The sequence below is a fragment of the Ostrinia furnacalis genome, unplaced genomic scaffold (assembly GCF_004193835.3).
Source record: "Ostrinia furnacalis isolate ACB-3 unplaced genomic scaffold, ASM419383v2 OfSCF4782, whole genome shotgun sequence".
In the NCBI taxonomy this organism is placed as follows: Eukaryota; Metazoa; Arthropoda; class Insecta; order Lepidoptera; family Crambidae; genus Ostrinia; species Ostrinia furnacalis.
Genome location: NW_021135021.1, coordinates 163,691 through 177,447, shown reverse-complemented (window position 1 = coordinate 177,447; position 13,757 = coordinate 163,691). Strand labels below are relative to the sequence as shown.

General features: G+C 44.5%; 1 protein-coding gene across 1 annotated transcript in view; it reads left to right on the top strand.

Moving 5' to 3' along the window:
- Positions 1-13,757, top strand: part of LOC114360000 (two pore calcium channel protein 1) — a 34,227-nt gene that overhangs the window by 13,267 nt on the left and 7,203 nt on the right. Inside the window, exons 2-10 of the mRNA XM_028314549.1 lie at positions 4,280-4,419; positions 5,886-6,050; positions 6,923-7,048; positions 7,355-7,535; positions 7,896-8,028; positions 8,121-8,220; positions 8,596-8,776; positions 12,384-12,596; positions 13,557-13,676. Coding sequence (XP_028170350.1) covers positions 4,280-4,419; positions 5,886-6,050; positions 6,923-7,048; positions 7,355-7,535; positions 7,896-8,028; positions 8,121-8,220; positions 8,596-8,776; positions 12,384-12,596; positions 13,557-13,676 — 1,359 coding nt within the window. The remainder of the gene's footprint in view (positions 1-4,279; positions 4,420-5,885; positions 6,051-6,922; positions 7,049-7,354; positions 7,536-7,895; positions 8,029-8,120; positions 8,221-8,595; positions 8,777-12,383; positions 12,597-13,556; positions 13,677-13,757) is intronic.

The window sequence follows — 13,757 nt, the reverse complement described above, 5'->3', positions numbered from 1 at the left end:
ATAAAAAATTGGCATTTATTTAGGTACTTACTGAAGAGTTCACGCATGCGGAATTCCTGATAAAACTACANAAATACCCACATACAGACAGACAGACAAAAAATTTACTGATTGCATTTTTGGCATCAGTATCGATCACTATCACCCCTGATAGTTATTTTGAAAATATATTTCATGTACAGAATTGACCTCTCTACAGATTTATTATAAGTAACTATAGATAATTTCTTATGGCAGTCTTTGTTTTGCTATTTCTACCTTTTCTTAATTATCTTGTCCCATATTTCGTGTAAATTGTCGCGGTATTTCGCGTTTTTTTTACTATCAGTGTCATACAAGCCAAGATGAGTGCTACTCGAGAATTTCTTGATGCTGCACTGCATAGAGTGAAGAGGGTCTTTCCAGAGAGAGTTTGTTCGACAGTGACTAAGTTTTTGGGTACGTTTTTATGTTGTTTAAACTATCACACAATCTAGCTTTGGCATATTATTATGTACACATACTTGCTTCTACTAAACATGAGTAGGTACACTTTAGGGATGTTATGGATATGTAGTTTCGGTTATGGATACGGTTATGGATATTGAAATAATATTATACCGGTTTGGGTTATTTTTTTTATTTCGGATATCCGAAAGTTTCGGTTACGGTTACGGATATTTGTGCTAAGTATAGAATGCAATATAGTGTAGATTCCAATAGTGATCCAATACAATTTAATTCCTTACGAATAGAATGGGTACAGAAGAGATTTCTTTGGCATCTGTCACCTTCTTTTGGTCTCAAAAAAGCTTTATTCTTTTGGGAAAAAACTCATGTACCTACTTGAAAATTAAATCAGCAGAGGGACTTGCTCGACTCTACCTACCTCCGAAACTATCCGAAACCTTTGAATCGGTTATGGTTACGGTTACAGATATTTTTTTATTTCGGATATCCGAAAGTTTCGGTTACGGTTACGGATATCCATAACATCCCTGGTACACTTATTTCACTCATGTTTAGTTTAGAACACTCAAAGCTCTGAAGCTTTCCCAATAAATTTTCATAGATGGCCATGCATATTGTAGTTACCTAGAATTGTAAGTATTCAATGAGCACATTGAGCACCTATCATTTCGTATCACTCGTAATCTCTATCATTTCAACCGATTAAAAAAACTGAAATTCAGCAGGATCAGAACTAATTAGTTATACCTATGTTATTGGGGGAGGCCTATGTTCAGCAGTGGACGTCATGTGGCTGAAATGATGATGATGTTTGTATTCAATAAGGATTACCTACTTAAATAGTTTCGTTTTATATATTTATTTAGTTATCTCGCATGTGTAAGTTATTATATTTTTTCTTTGGCACGCATCTGCGCAGGCTTACTAAAGAAGCCCATAGTCATGCTGTCTGTATTGACTGTTACTTTCTACTGTGCTATTAGTTTAGTCGATGGGTTTTCTATTCAATAACTAACTCAGCTATTAGTCTATGTATGATAAATCACATAAACATTCACATGCTTTGTCCTACCAGAGAATGTAAAAAAACTAGTCTGTAAAACGTGGGCCTCAAGCTGCTCGATAAGTTCTCCAAAATTAATTATAAATAAATAATGAAATAAATATCCTTGGACATTTTACACTGCGCCGCCATCAGCCCCAATCTAAGCAAAGCTTGTTCTATTGGTACTAAACAAATAAATAGTTAAATAAAGTACCTATTATTGTTACTCGTAATTTTCGTAAATAATGTATGTCCTTCACAATAAACTCACTGATCCATCGAGGCGTTAATACATAATGTATCATTTCCTTCAAGCTTAATTTATGTATTCCGCGATTTGAGGCCGACGCTTTATGAACGCGTATTGTTACGATTACGAGCTCGTACGATGCGGGCAATTAAACGAATTAGACATAATATTGTGAAGAAATGGCTAGATGAAGAATCAGATGAGCAAAGATGCCCTTTTATTTTAAAACTAGCTGTGCCCGCGACTTCGTACGCGTGAAACCCCGTTTTCGCAACATTTTTCATTTTTGCTCTGCACCTAATACTCGTAGCGTGATGGTTCGTAGCCTATAGCCTTCCTCATTAAATGGGCTATCTAACACTGAAAGAATTTTTCAAATCGGACCGGTATTAGCGCGTACAAGTAAACAAACAAACAAACTCTTCAGCTTTATAATATTAGTATAGATAGATGATATTCGTATTTATTATTTTTAAAAGTTTAAAACCACCCATCAGCACCTACGTAAAGCTTTAGAGCAATTTTCATCTAGATATTGATGTACTCACGCGGAAAGTAATTTAATTAAATCTATTTTTAAAGTAATTTCAGATTATTTTTGTATCTAAAAATAGGTCGAGCACTTTTTTCATTTGTTTCAAACGGGCAATTTGTGTTTTACACACATGTCTGTGTTTACCAACCAAACAAATGAGCGATGATTTTGTGGACAGTGTCAACATGTAATTGAAACAGTTGACTGAGACGGAGTGGTCAATTTAATTACCTAAATATGAATAAGTAGACTAAGTATAGAATTGATTTTCGATGTTGGTCCCACGTCCCACCTATTACAAAATTGCAATATGAGCACCGACAGAATCACCTTTTTTGGGTCTAGGGGTTTTTATTACATGCTGTGTTTGGATATTTTCCACCTATGGTCACTGACTTTTTGGCCACTTTAGGCCTTCGGCGACATCATGCTAATAATAATATCATAACGTCATAACCACGTGTTCTCACTTAATCCGGTCGATACTCTAGTAAATATCAACTCATTAACCGTAACGGTTAACAGTTGTTATCTGTTTAGTTTAGCAGAACCACTCGGAATGCGCACATGTTCGGCTTATTGTGAAATCTTTAATCTTAATTTGCGGACAAAGAAAAAAATAAGTGCTTCTGCCTCAAATTAGGATAGTGTTTATTGTTCAAATTAACAGTCAAACAGTGTTAAAAATCTTGAAAATCGGACTTAATTATGGTTTACAAACTCGATCACACCTAATTGTGATTTTTTCTGTGTTTCTGACTTTGTAATTAGTTACTTATTTCAATTGACGAACATACGTCATTAATTAAAAAAATCTGTGTCGTGTATTTTGTGTAGTGTTCCATTAATAAAGAAATTTTCTTGTTCGCGTAATTTTAGATTTTACTTTACCGAACTGAAAAGTGTGTTTGTGCTATCTATAGATAGTTTAGCCACAGTTTAGCTCTGCGTGCAGAAAAGTGTTGTCGTTATGCTCTAAGATACTAAATAACTAACATATTCTCTACTGATATTTTTGATTCATATCGTATGTTTTTGAAAGCCAAATCAAGCAGGTTGATTTTAGTTTGTTTGTTAACGTAATTGAAGTACTAAATTGGAAAAAATCCAATAAAGTGTTAAAGTAGAGTGCTAAGTGTAAAGTGGTTGTTTTTTTAATTACAATGGGGGAAAAGGACGTCATTATTATGGAAAAGACCCCAGGTATGTATTGTTGGTTTCTCTAGAATAGCATTAGATTAACATTGTTATTGTAATAAACCTAGATATGAGATTGTTATTGAAATTAATTTTATGCGTTGGTGAAGGCTGAAATACATTAACCACACAGTTAAAGTACCCGCATAATACTGAATTCAATGGAATGATTTATTATATTATTAGATATTAAAATATGTATGTAATGTATGATAGCTTGTTTCTATAAAAAATTGGCATTTATTTAGGTACTTACTGAAGAGTTCACGCATGCGGAATTCCTGATAAAACTACACTACACCACTCACGCACGTTAAAGAACAAAACTGATAAAAATGGCTTTCCCGCAAACAAGTCTCCGAAATAGGGTAGCTGGCAATGTCGACATCATTAGTCAATTGACATACTTTTTATGAGCTATCAAAACAAAACGCAACCCTAAATCTATATTTTTTTTCAATGCTAATTAAAATTAATTAGCAAAACATTGAAAACTATAATTAAGTATACCGATTTCAGGGTTTTAAGTATTTTCTAAAGTAGGTAAGTAGTTAGTTGTCTTGGAATATTTTTATTAAATAACGTAAATACAAAAGCGAACTTATTTCCCTACCTACTTACTTACATATTATAAAATTAAATTTTGTTAGTGTAGTAAACTCTCACCTTAACCCTTAAGTTGCCTGCCCTTTGGGACAGTTTCATAATAAACCATAACCGTTTTTCAAAATGTTTTGGTTCATTATACCAAATGCTCATTTGACTGCTCACGTCACTTCCTCATTGTCTATGCTTGCCCCAGACACCCGGACGGGCACAGATGGCGCCGGCGACGCGGGCGCCCTCGACATGGGCAGCCGGTCGTCGCTGCACACCGGCCTGCACATGTCAGAAGACGAGCACTGGGAGATGAACTACCATGAAGCAGCTATCTATTTGGAGGTGAGCCTTCATCATTTGAGCATCGTAAATAAACAGTTTACTGGCTAAAGAAAATTGTGCGAAAAAGCTCCCCAACTCAGCATAAGCCGTGACGTGAAATTGTGTGTGTATTTGTGCCACGACGTAAATTTTTAGGAAGGACCTTTCCATTTCAGTTCAGTAGGCCGTCCACTCCTGGACAAGAATCGCCACAAATCTTTACTTAAACGGACCGATTAAGGCATGACAGACGTCGATGGTGATGTCTGACAATGGGTTTGTGACCAGGGTGATTGAAGCCTGCAGTCATCATGTTTAAGCACGTCGCCTCTGTTTTGATACTAAATGATTTGACAACGACCGTCACCAAATAATTAACAAGCTATTAAAACTACAAAACTTAACCCATTTAGCCCTACCGTACCCTATGTGGTACGGTATCTTTTTGAAAATATTTCGAAGTACCAAATTGTTGTTAATTTGTAAAAATGATTATGACAGTAAGCTTAAAGTGAATATTTTACATAAAAATATTTAAAAATATGTTTTAACAAGTGGTTTCGGAAATATTTATGAAATTCCTCGATAGAAAACAAAATAAATATTTACAATGTTTTCAAGAAGGTATAATTTCTTATTATTTATGGTAAATTTGGTTATTTATCAATTTTATTTTAAAAATAGAGTAGACAATGGATATCACGACTACAAAAAAAATATTATTGATATTATTTTTATACGGTTTATTCCAGACTATAATAGATGTACCGTATAAGGTACAGTAGGTCTATGCATGAGCAAATCATGCAATTTAAATTTTATTTTTTTATTATTTTTATTTGTTTTAGGCTATTGATGCTTCACTATATTGCCACAACTCATGAAAAATTTGATAATTTCAGTAAACATAAAGCAATCTTGGTACTTTTCTACTGCTGTCTTGTCAGATGACCGCTAATGATGATCAGACTGACGAAGATTTAGACGATAAAGATAGTGTCAATGTAAATAACAACCCTCAGAGTTTTCTTTGATGAATTTGCTAAATTTCCATCGTCGTGTTGCTAAATGCGATAATGGATAGCACTAAACGTAACAAATCAGAAGAAGCCAGGTCTTCTTCAGCTATCGTCACTAACTTCGGAGAAGGTAGGAAAAAAGAACCAAATGTGGTTAGTATCACAGAAAACGTCTTACAAGATATGCCACGTGTGATACTAGTGATTATGTGATTTTATTTTTATTTTATATCATACAAAAATTAATAAAAATCTTCTTTGAACAACGACTATGTTTTGCTTGCTTATAGACCTACTGTACCCTATATGGTACGGGCTCCCCACGGCCCCCTATTTATGGATTATTTTTTTAAATATTTTATTCGTGATTTTTAGGCTTCCCTTTGTAAGTTTTTGCTGAAAAATCAATTTTTATTTACAAAAATAATTATCGGTCTAAATGGGTTAATAAAACCTCTTTCCTTCCAGGAAGGTCAAAACAATGAAAAATTCGACTCCCACCCGTCGAGCCCTGAAGAGCTGCCGGCGTACCTTCGCGTCCACAACCCCTGGTACCACGGGCTGGACTTGATGGCTTCGCTGATACTCATCCTGCTGGCCTTCACCGAGGTCCCGGCCGTGCATGCCTTCGGGGTGAGAACAAACTGAACAAGTTCTAGTTCTAGAATAGGTACAGCTACGTTCATTCAGGGTGAACCTCCGTTTTCCCGCCATAGCGACCTGAGACCAGACTAGACTCAACTCTGAAAGGGTTCAACACCGTATTGCCTTTCGCGAACTTAGCCTCGCTCATTTTCCGGGTTGATCTTGATAAGTATGCTACGTTCTTTAGTTGGTGAAGTTGGTGCAAAGCCTTATTCCAAGAAAAAAGAGTGAGCTGACTATAAAAAAATACAGATGCTCAATATTCTTCGTAGTCATATTGTTGAATTAGTCCAATTTTAATGACGACATTTAGCAGGACTAATTATAAACACAATTGAAAACGCCAGGCGAACTTGTGCAGAATCAAAATAAAGTGCTAGTTTATTTCCCAAATACTCGTAGGTACCTACTAGGTTCAATATGAGCGGATGTTATTGCAGTAGGTATCCTTTTTTAAATAACGCGCTATCAATTAAATTTCAAGCAGATACCTACTTACCTAATAGCTGGTTATTTCAGACAATCGATCAAGTATTTCGGCCAGCGTATGCGCAACTACTGCAATTATTAGCTAATAGATTGACCAAGATACTGATAGAGGCAAGGATATTGATAATGAGCATTAATTAGCTACTTGAATCATTTTTTATAATAGCTGTAAGTGCAATAAGGATGAAAGCGCCCTGAAATACAGAGAAACAACTAATTGATAATTACGCACAGATGCTTAACATGACGTTCTAGTTGAATTTTGTCCACTTTTCGAAGTAAGATGAGCTAAAATATGTAAATCTTGTGACTAAATTGTTCTTTTTTTGGTCTAGCCTAGTTGGTTATTTTTTACTGCTTTTACATTCCAGCTTCCAGTATGGGCACACGGCACGATAGAGCTGCTAGCACTCTCCGTGATAGGCATCGAGCTGCATCTGAAACTCAAGTGGATAGGGTGGAGCACGATACTCAAACATAAAAGAACTATGATTAAGGTATGTATAAATTATCTTAACTTTAGACTTATATGAACAGTAAAGAGCTATTCAAAAGTACGTATGACATTATTACCAACTCTCGTTCCCACTGCTTCAAGTCCTGTGTTGTACTCGTCGCCAAGAAGTCGATAGGTACACAGATTCGAACTATTTTGTTAAGACTCAAACGATAGTTAAATCCTAATAAATATGAGTTTCGTGGTGAGAGAGTCCTTTAATTCGTGTTTATTGTTTTTCTTTCAACGTTTTAGCTTTGGTTTGTTATCGACTGCTTGATTAATACCAAGTAAATGTTTCTTCCAGGGCATAACTCTCTTCATCATGGTGCTAGAAGCAGTGGTGGTGGTGTGTCGACAGTCGTCCCACTTCCGAGTGACGCGAGCGCTTCGTCCCATCTTCCTCGTAGACACACGGCACTGCGGCGGCGTGAGACGGTTTATACGGCAGATATTGCAGTCGTTGCCGCCTATTATTGATATGTTAGGTAATTCGATCATTGCTAATTAAATGAAGAAAGCTGTTGCGGTAAAGAATTCAAAAACTAGAATAATGTTTCACACTGATGAATATGAATATGTCATCAAAGTACATTAAGGATTCTAAAAATTGTCGTTTTTTATGTTAATATAAATTACACCACACGTCCTACTTTTGGGCATTTATCAAGCCATTCGATATGTAAATTGTATGAATTCATGATCCTCGCGTTGCATTTGGCGTGATTCCTAACGTCATGTACGAATATACGAGACTTGACAGTAGGCTTTAGTAAGATCAAGTTCATTGTATTTTTTTCTGTTTGTGTAATAATGTAAAAACCTTAACTTATTTTACTCTTTTTCAGGTTTATTGATGTTCTTCGTGGCAACGTATTCGTTGCTGGGCTATTATTTATTTTCGGAGCACGTAGATAATGGACATTTCAAAACCATCAGTGATTCATTTGTCAGTATGTTCGTCTTGCTGACTACTGCCAAGTAAGTGCAGACGCTGTCCAATTTTTTTAAAAATTTAATTTGTATTATCAGATCGTATCAGATGCTGTAATAATGGTGGTCTTTACTTGCAGTTTCCCAGATGTGATGATGCCTTCGTATGCTAAGTCGAAGTGGTACGCTTTGTTCTTCATCTTGTATATTATCACAGTCCTCTATGTTCTTATGAATTTGGTGAGTATTGCTTGACATAATTATTAATAACGTTTATATTTTGTATGAAAGATTGCTTCTCCTTTCCCCACTAGCGAAAACTGTCAGACGGGTTCACCAGAAGCTAGTTACTACACAATAAACTCCTTCAGACAATTCTTGATCAATATCAGGAATGCTGGACTTGCATTAAGTGCGGCGAAGGCGTTTCTTGTTTTCAAAATTTGCCTAGCAATATAGCGTCAGGCTTAAAATGGTGCATGGCTCACAGATGCTGGCCGAATGTGTTTTTATTTTCGAAATCTGGCTACCAATTAAGCGTCAATTTTAAATGCACAAATTTTAGCTTTCAACTTTTATCTCAAGCACATAAGGCTCTAATCGTCTGCTTTGCAGATGTTGGCGGTGGTTTACGAGACATTCACGCGTATCGAGCGCGAGAAGTGCCGCGCGTTGCTCCTGCACCGGCGCCGCGCCGCTCGCCACGCCTTCCGCCTGCTGGTGTCGCGCCGCGCGCCGCTCGCCGTGCGCCTGCGACACTTCGCCGGCCTCATGAGGCACTATGCGCCGCACTACTGTGAGTACCGGCGCCAAGTGTGCGAGACACCGGCGCCGCGCCGCTCGCCGTGCGCCTGCGACACTTCGCCGGCCTCATGAGGCACTATGCGCCGCACTACTGTGAGTACCGGCGCCAAGTGTGCGAGACACCGGCGCCGCGCCGCTCGCCGTGCGCCTGCGACACTTCGCCGGCCTCATGAGGCACTATGCGCCGCACTACTGTGAGTACCGGCGCCAAGTGTGCGAGACACCGGCGCCGCGCCGCTCGCCGTGCGCCTGCGACACTTCGCCGGCCTCATGAGGCACTATGCGCCGCACTACTGTGAGTACCGGCGCCAAGTGTGCGAGACACCGGCGCCGCGCCGCTCGCCGTGCGCCTGCGACACTTCGCCGGCCTCATGAGGCACTATGCGCCGCACTACTGTGAGTACCGGCGCCAAGTGTGCGAGACACCGGCGCCGCGCCGCTCGCCGTGCGCCTGCGACACTTCGCCGGCCTCATGAGGCACTATGCGCCGCACTACTGTGAGTACCGGCGCCAAGTGTGCGAGACACCGGCGCCGCGCCGCTCGCCGTGCGCCTGCGACACTTCGCCGGCCTCATGAGGCACTATGCGCCGCACTACTGTGAGTACCGGCGCCAAGTGTGCGAGACACCGGCGCCGCGCCGCTCGCCGTGCGCCTGCGACACTTCGCCGGCCTCATGAGGCACTATGCGCCGCACTACTGTGAGTACCGGCGCCAAGTGTGCGAGACACCGGCGCCGCGCCGCTCGCCGTGCGCCTGCGACACTTCGCCGGCCTCATGAGGCACTATGCGCCGCACTACTGTGAGTACCGGCGCCAAGTGTGCGAGACACCGGCGCCGCGCCGCTCGCCGTGCGCCTGCGACACTTCGCCGGCCTCATGAGGCACTATGCGCCGCACTACTGTGAGTACCGGCGCCAAGTGTGCGAGACACCGGCGCCGCGCCGCTCGCCGTGCGCCTGCGACACTTCGCCGGCCTCATGAGGCACTATGCGCCGCACTACTGTGAGTACCGGCGCCAAGTGTGCGAGACACCGGCGCCGCGCCGCTCGCCGTGCGCCTGCGACACTTCGCCGGCCTCATGAGGCACTATGCGCCGCACTACTGTGAGTACCGGCGCCAAGTGTGCGAGGCACCGGCGCCGCGCCGCTCGCCGTGCGCCTGCGACACTTCGCCGGCCTCATGAGGCACTATGCGCCGCACTACTGTGAGTACCGGCGCCAAGTGTGCGAGGCACCGGCGCCGCGCCGCTCGCCACGCCTTCCGCCTGCTGGTCTCGCGCCGCGCGCCGCTAACGGGCGTGAGCTCGTATCGTAAGTGAATCAGCATCGACTCGGTTACGGCTAGGTGGCGCTAAGCTCGTGGCTCGCTAACTGCTAATTTAATTACTTTGAAGACGAGCTCGCGGACGACGAGCCGTAAACGCGGNAGGCACAGAATAATAATAAGTACTACGTACAGAAGTTTTACTTCGCGAAGGTATTTAAAAAAATGTATGCTCAATGACATAAACAATATGGTGTAATTTAGCCTGTCTCAAGAGTCAAGCACCATTTTGTTGACAAACGTCAGTGATCGGCACTGCGCCGAAGCTACAGGACTGACTTCGGTAAAATGATGTGACGTAAGGGTGCCAAACTGCGGAAAATGGCGGAGGAAATACATGATTTAGCATGAATTATCATGAATAATCATCATCATCAACAGCCCTTTACAGTCCACTGCTGGACTATGAGCCTCCTCCACTATAGTGGAGGGTTTTGCCATAATCTCCACGCTTGGCAGGCGGGTTGGAGATCGCAGTTTAAAAGATTGATGTTTTATCAGAGAGCGCTGCTGCCCATTCTCTGTTTGATGTGTAGTCCCTAAGTCGCCTCTTACGACACCCGCGGGAAGAGTAGGGGTTGGTGACAAATGTATTCTACTCTGCCGTCACCACACGGCTTAATGCATGAATAATATTAACTACTTATTTACCTCTCAGTGTCTTGAGGCAACTTAAAAAAGTACATTCTGTGTTTTTATTATTATTTAGGCATTTAAATACTGCCCAGTATTTAGTACACCATTTTCTTTATTTTCTTCCATCATACACAAGAATACGCGTGCATGAGTCAATGTTCGCTCGTATGTGAGGCCTTGTCGAATAGTATCCTGTAGGTGGGCCATCGTGCGTGTTTTGTTTTCGATGTAAACTCGCGGAGATGAACAGGCCTGGTACAGGCGCCAAGTGTGCGAAACACCGGCGCCGCGCCGCTCGCCGTGCGCCTGCGACACTTTGCCGGCCTCATGAGGCACTATGCGCCGCACTACTGTGAGTACCGGCGCCAGTAGTGGCTCCACTTGAGTACAGGCGCCAAGTGTATGAGACACCGGCGCCGCGCCGCTCGCCGTGCGCCTGCGACACTTCGCCGGCCTCATGAGGCACTATGCGCCGCACTACTGTGAGTACCGGCGCCAAGTGTGCGAGGCACCGGCGCCGCGCCGCTCGCCGTGCGCCTGCGACACTTCGCCGGCCTCATGAGGCACTATGCGCCGCACTACTGTGAGTACCGGCGCCAAGTGTGCGAGGCACCGGCGCCGCGCCGCTCGCCGTGCGCCTGCGACACTTCGCCGGCCTCATGAGGCACTATGCGCCGCACTACTGTGAGTACCGGCGCCAAGTGTGCGAGGCACCGGCGCCGCGCCGCTCGCCGTGCGCCTGCGACACTTCGCCGGCCTCATGAGGCACTATGCGCCGCACTACTGTGAGTACCGGCGCCAAGTGTGCGAGGCACCGGCGCCGCGCCGCTCGCCGTGCGCCTGCGACACTTCGCCGGCCTCATGAGGCACTATGCGCCGCACTACTGTGAGTACCGGCGCCAAGTGTGCGAGGCACCGGCGCCGCGCCGCTCGCCGTGCGCCTGCGACACTTCGCCGGCCTCATGAGGCACTATGCGCCGCACTACTGTGAGTACCGGCGCCAAGTGTGCGAGGCACCGGCGCCGCGCCGCTCGCCGTGCGCCTGCGACACTTCGCCGGCCTCATGAGGCACTATGCGCCGCACTACTGTGAGTACCGGCGCCAAGTGTGCGAGGCACCGGCGCCGCGCCGCTCGCCGTGCGCCTGCGACACTTCGCCGGCCTCATGAGGCACTATGCGCCGCACTACTGTGAGTACCGGCGCCAAGTGTGCGAGGCACCGGCGCCGCGCCGCTCGCCGTGCGCCTGCGACACTTCGCCGGCCTCATGAGGCACTATGCGCCGCACTACTGTGAGTACCGGCGCCAAGTGTGCGAGGCACCGGCGCCGCGCCGCTCGCCACGCCTTCCGCCTGCTGGTCTCGCGCCGCGCGCCGCTAACGGGCGTGAGCTCGTATCGTAAGTGAATCAGCATCGACTCGGTTACGGCTAGGTGGCGCTAAGCTCGTGGCTCGCTAACTGCTAATTTAATTACTTTGAAGACGAGCTCGCGGACGACGAGCCGTAAACGCGGGGTCGACGAACCGTAAGGAATTTGTCTACTAAAAACCTCAATTATTGGTGGTATAAAGTACCCTACATTCGCTATTTATCATTTACATTTCATCTGAACAACCGATCTCACAATACTCTCTTTCCACAGCCGGCCTGGACGTGTACCTGATGTTCAAGCAGCTCAACCAATCGGGCACCGGCGGGCTCTCGCGAGCCGAATTCGCCAACTTGTACGAAGTGTTCGCGCTGCGCTGGCGCGGGCAGGCGGCGCGCGCGCCCTGGTACGCCACGTCGCCGCTCGAACCCGCCGGACGCGCCGCCGCCGCCGCTGTTAGATGGCCATACTTCGAATACTTGATCTGTGAGTTTTATGCTTTGATTCAAATACATAGAATAAACCTATTCCACAGAATAAGTAATAGTACAAAGTTACCTCTACAACGCCTCGCCGCTCGAGTTAGACAGCCCTACTTCGAATACCTGATCTGTAAGTATATTCTTCTTAGTCGTTTCGTTCTTGGCAGAGCGGTTATGGTCACGTTGAGGCGTCCACGTTGGTTGTAGAGGCAGATAAAGCTCTCCACACGATCTCCCGCTATCTCTCCTTGTTGGCAGACTGTGGTTTCCTACTGCGGATTTCCCTTGATCCGTGCAGCGCATAGGTGACCTGCCACGCGATCGGGTTCCTTCAACTTTTCTCTGAACGACCAGTCACTCATGGAGTTGTCATCCCGCCTTATGACATGTCCAAAGTGTTGCAATATGCGCGACATACGCTGCGTGATGCCGAGCTCCTGGAGTATGGACACATTGGCTCGGAACGGTGAGTTAGTTGCATTGATTCAATATAATAACCCTGTACGAGGTGTTCGCTCTGCGCTGGCGCGGGCAGGCAGCACGCGCGCCGTGGTACGTCGTAAGGTGGCCCTACTTTGAATACTTGATCTGTGAGTGTATTCTTTTTAGTCGTTTCGCTTTTGCCAGCGGCTGAGACGTCCACGTTGGTTTTAGAGACAGATACATTTCTCCGCACTATCTCCTGCCATCTCTCCCTGTTGGCAGACTACCTGTCTGGCCCTCGCTACCACCATTTCGAAACACCATGTTGGCTGGTGCTAAGATGAACTGGCGGAAGAAACCCAGTTACCTTTATGCCTCTTATTTATTACAGCGATTTCTGAATTTTAACAAGTGTCGCTTCATCGCTGTTCGCTTCGTAACTCTTGTCTTGGCAAATGTGGAATAGGACACCCACCAGCTCGATAGTGACAAGAAATACTACATAACAGGCAATAAAACAAACTGCTGTATGTCGTTGCAGACGCCCTAATCATCGGCAATGGCGTGTCTATGGTGTTGCGGGTGTGTGAAGCGGCCGGCAACCTGCAGGACAGCGCGCGGCTACTCTGTGCCTCATGGGACACATGGCTGTTCTTGTCACGTAAGTTTTTTTTATTAATATTTAATCAAATAAGTAAATATCATTGGACATTTTACACTGCGCCGCTAGTCCCAAACTAAG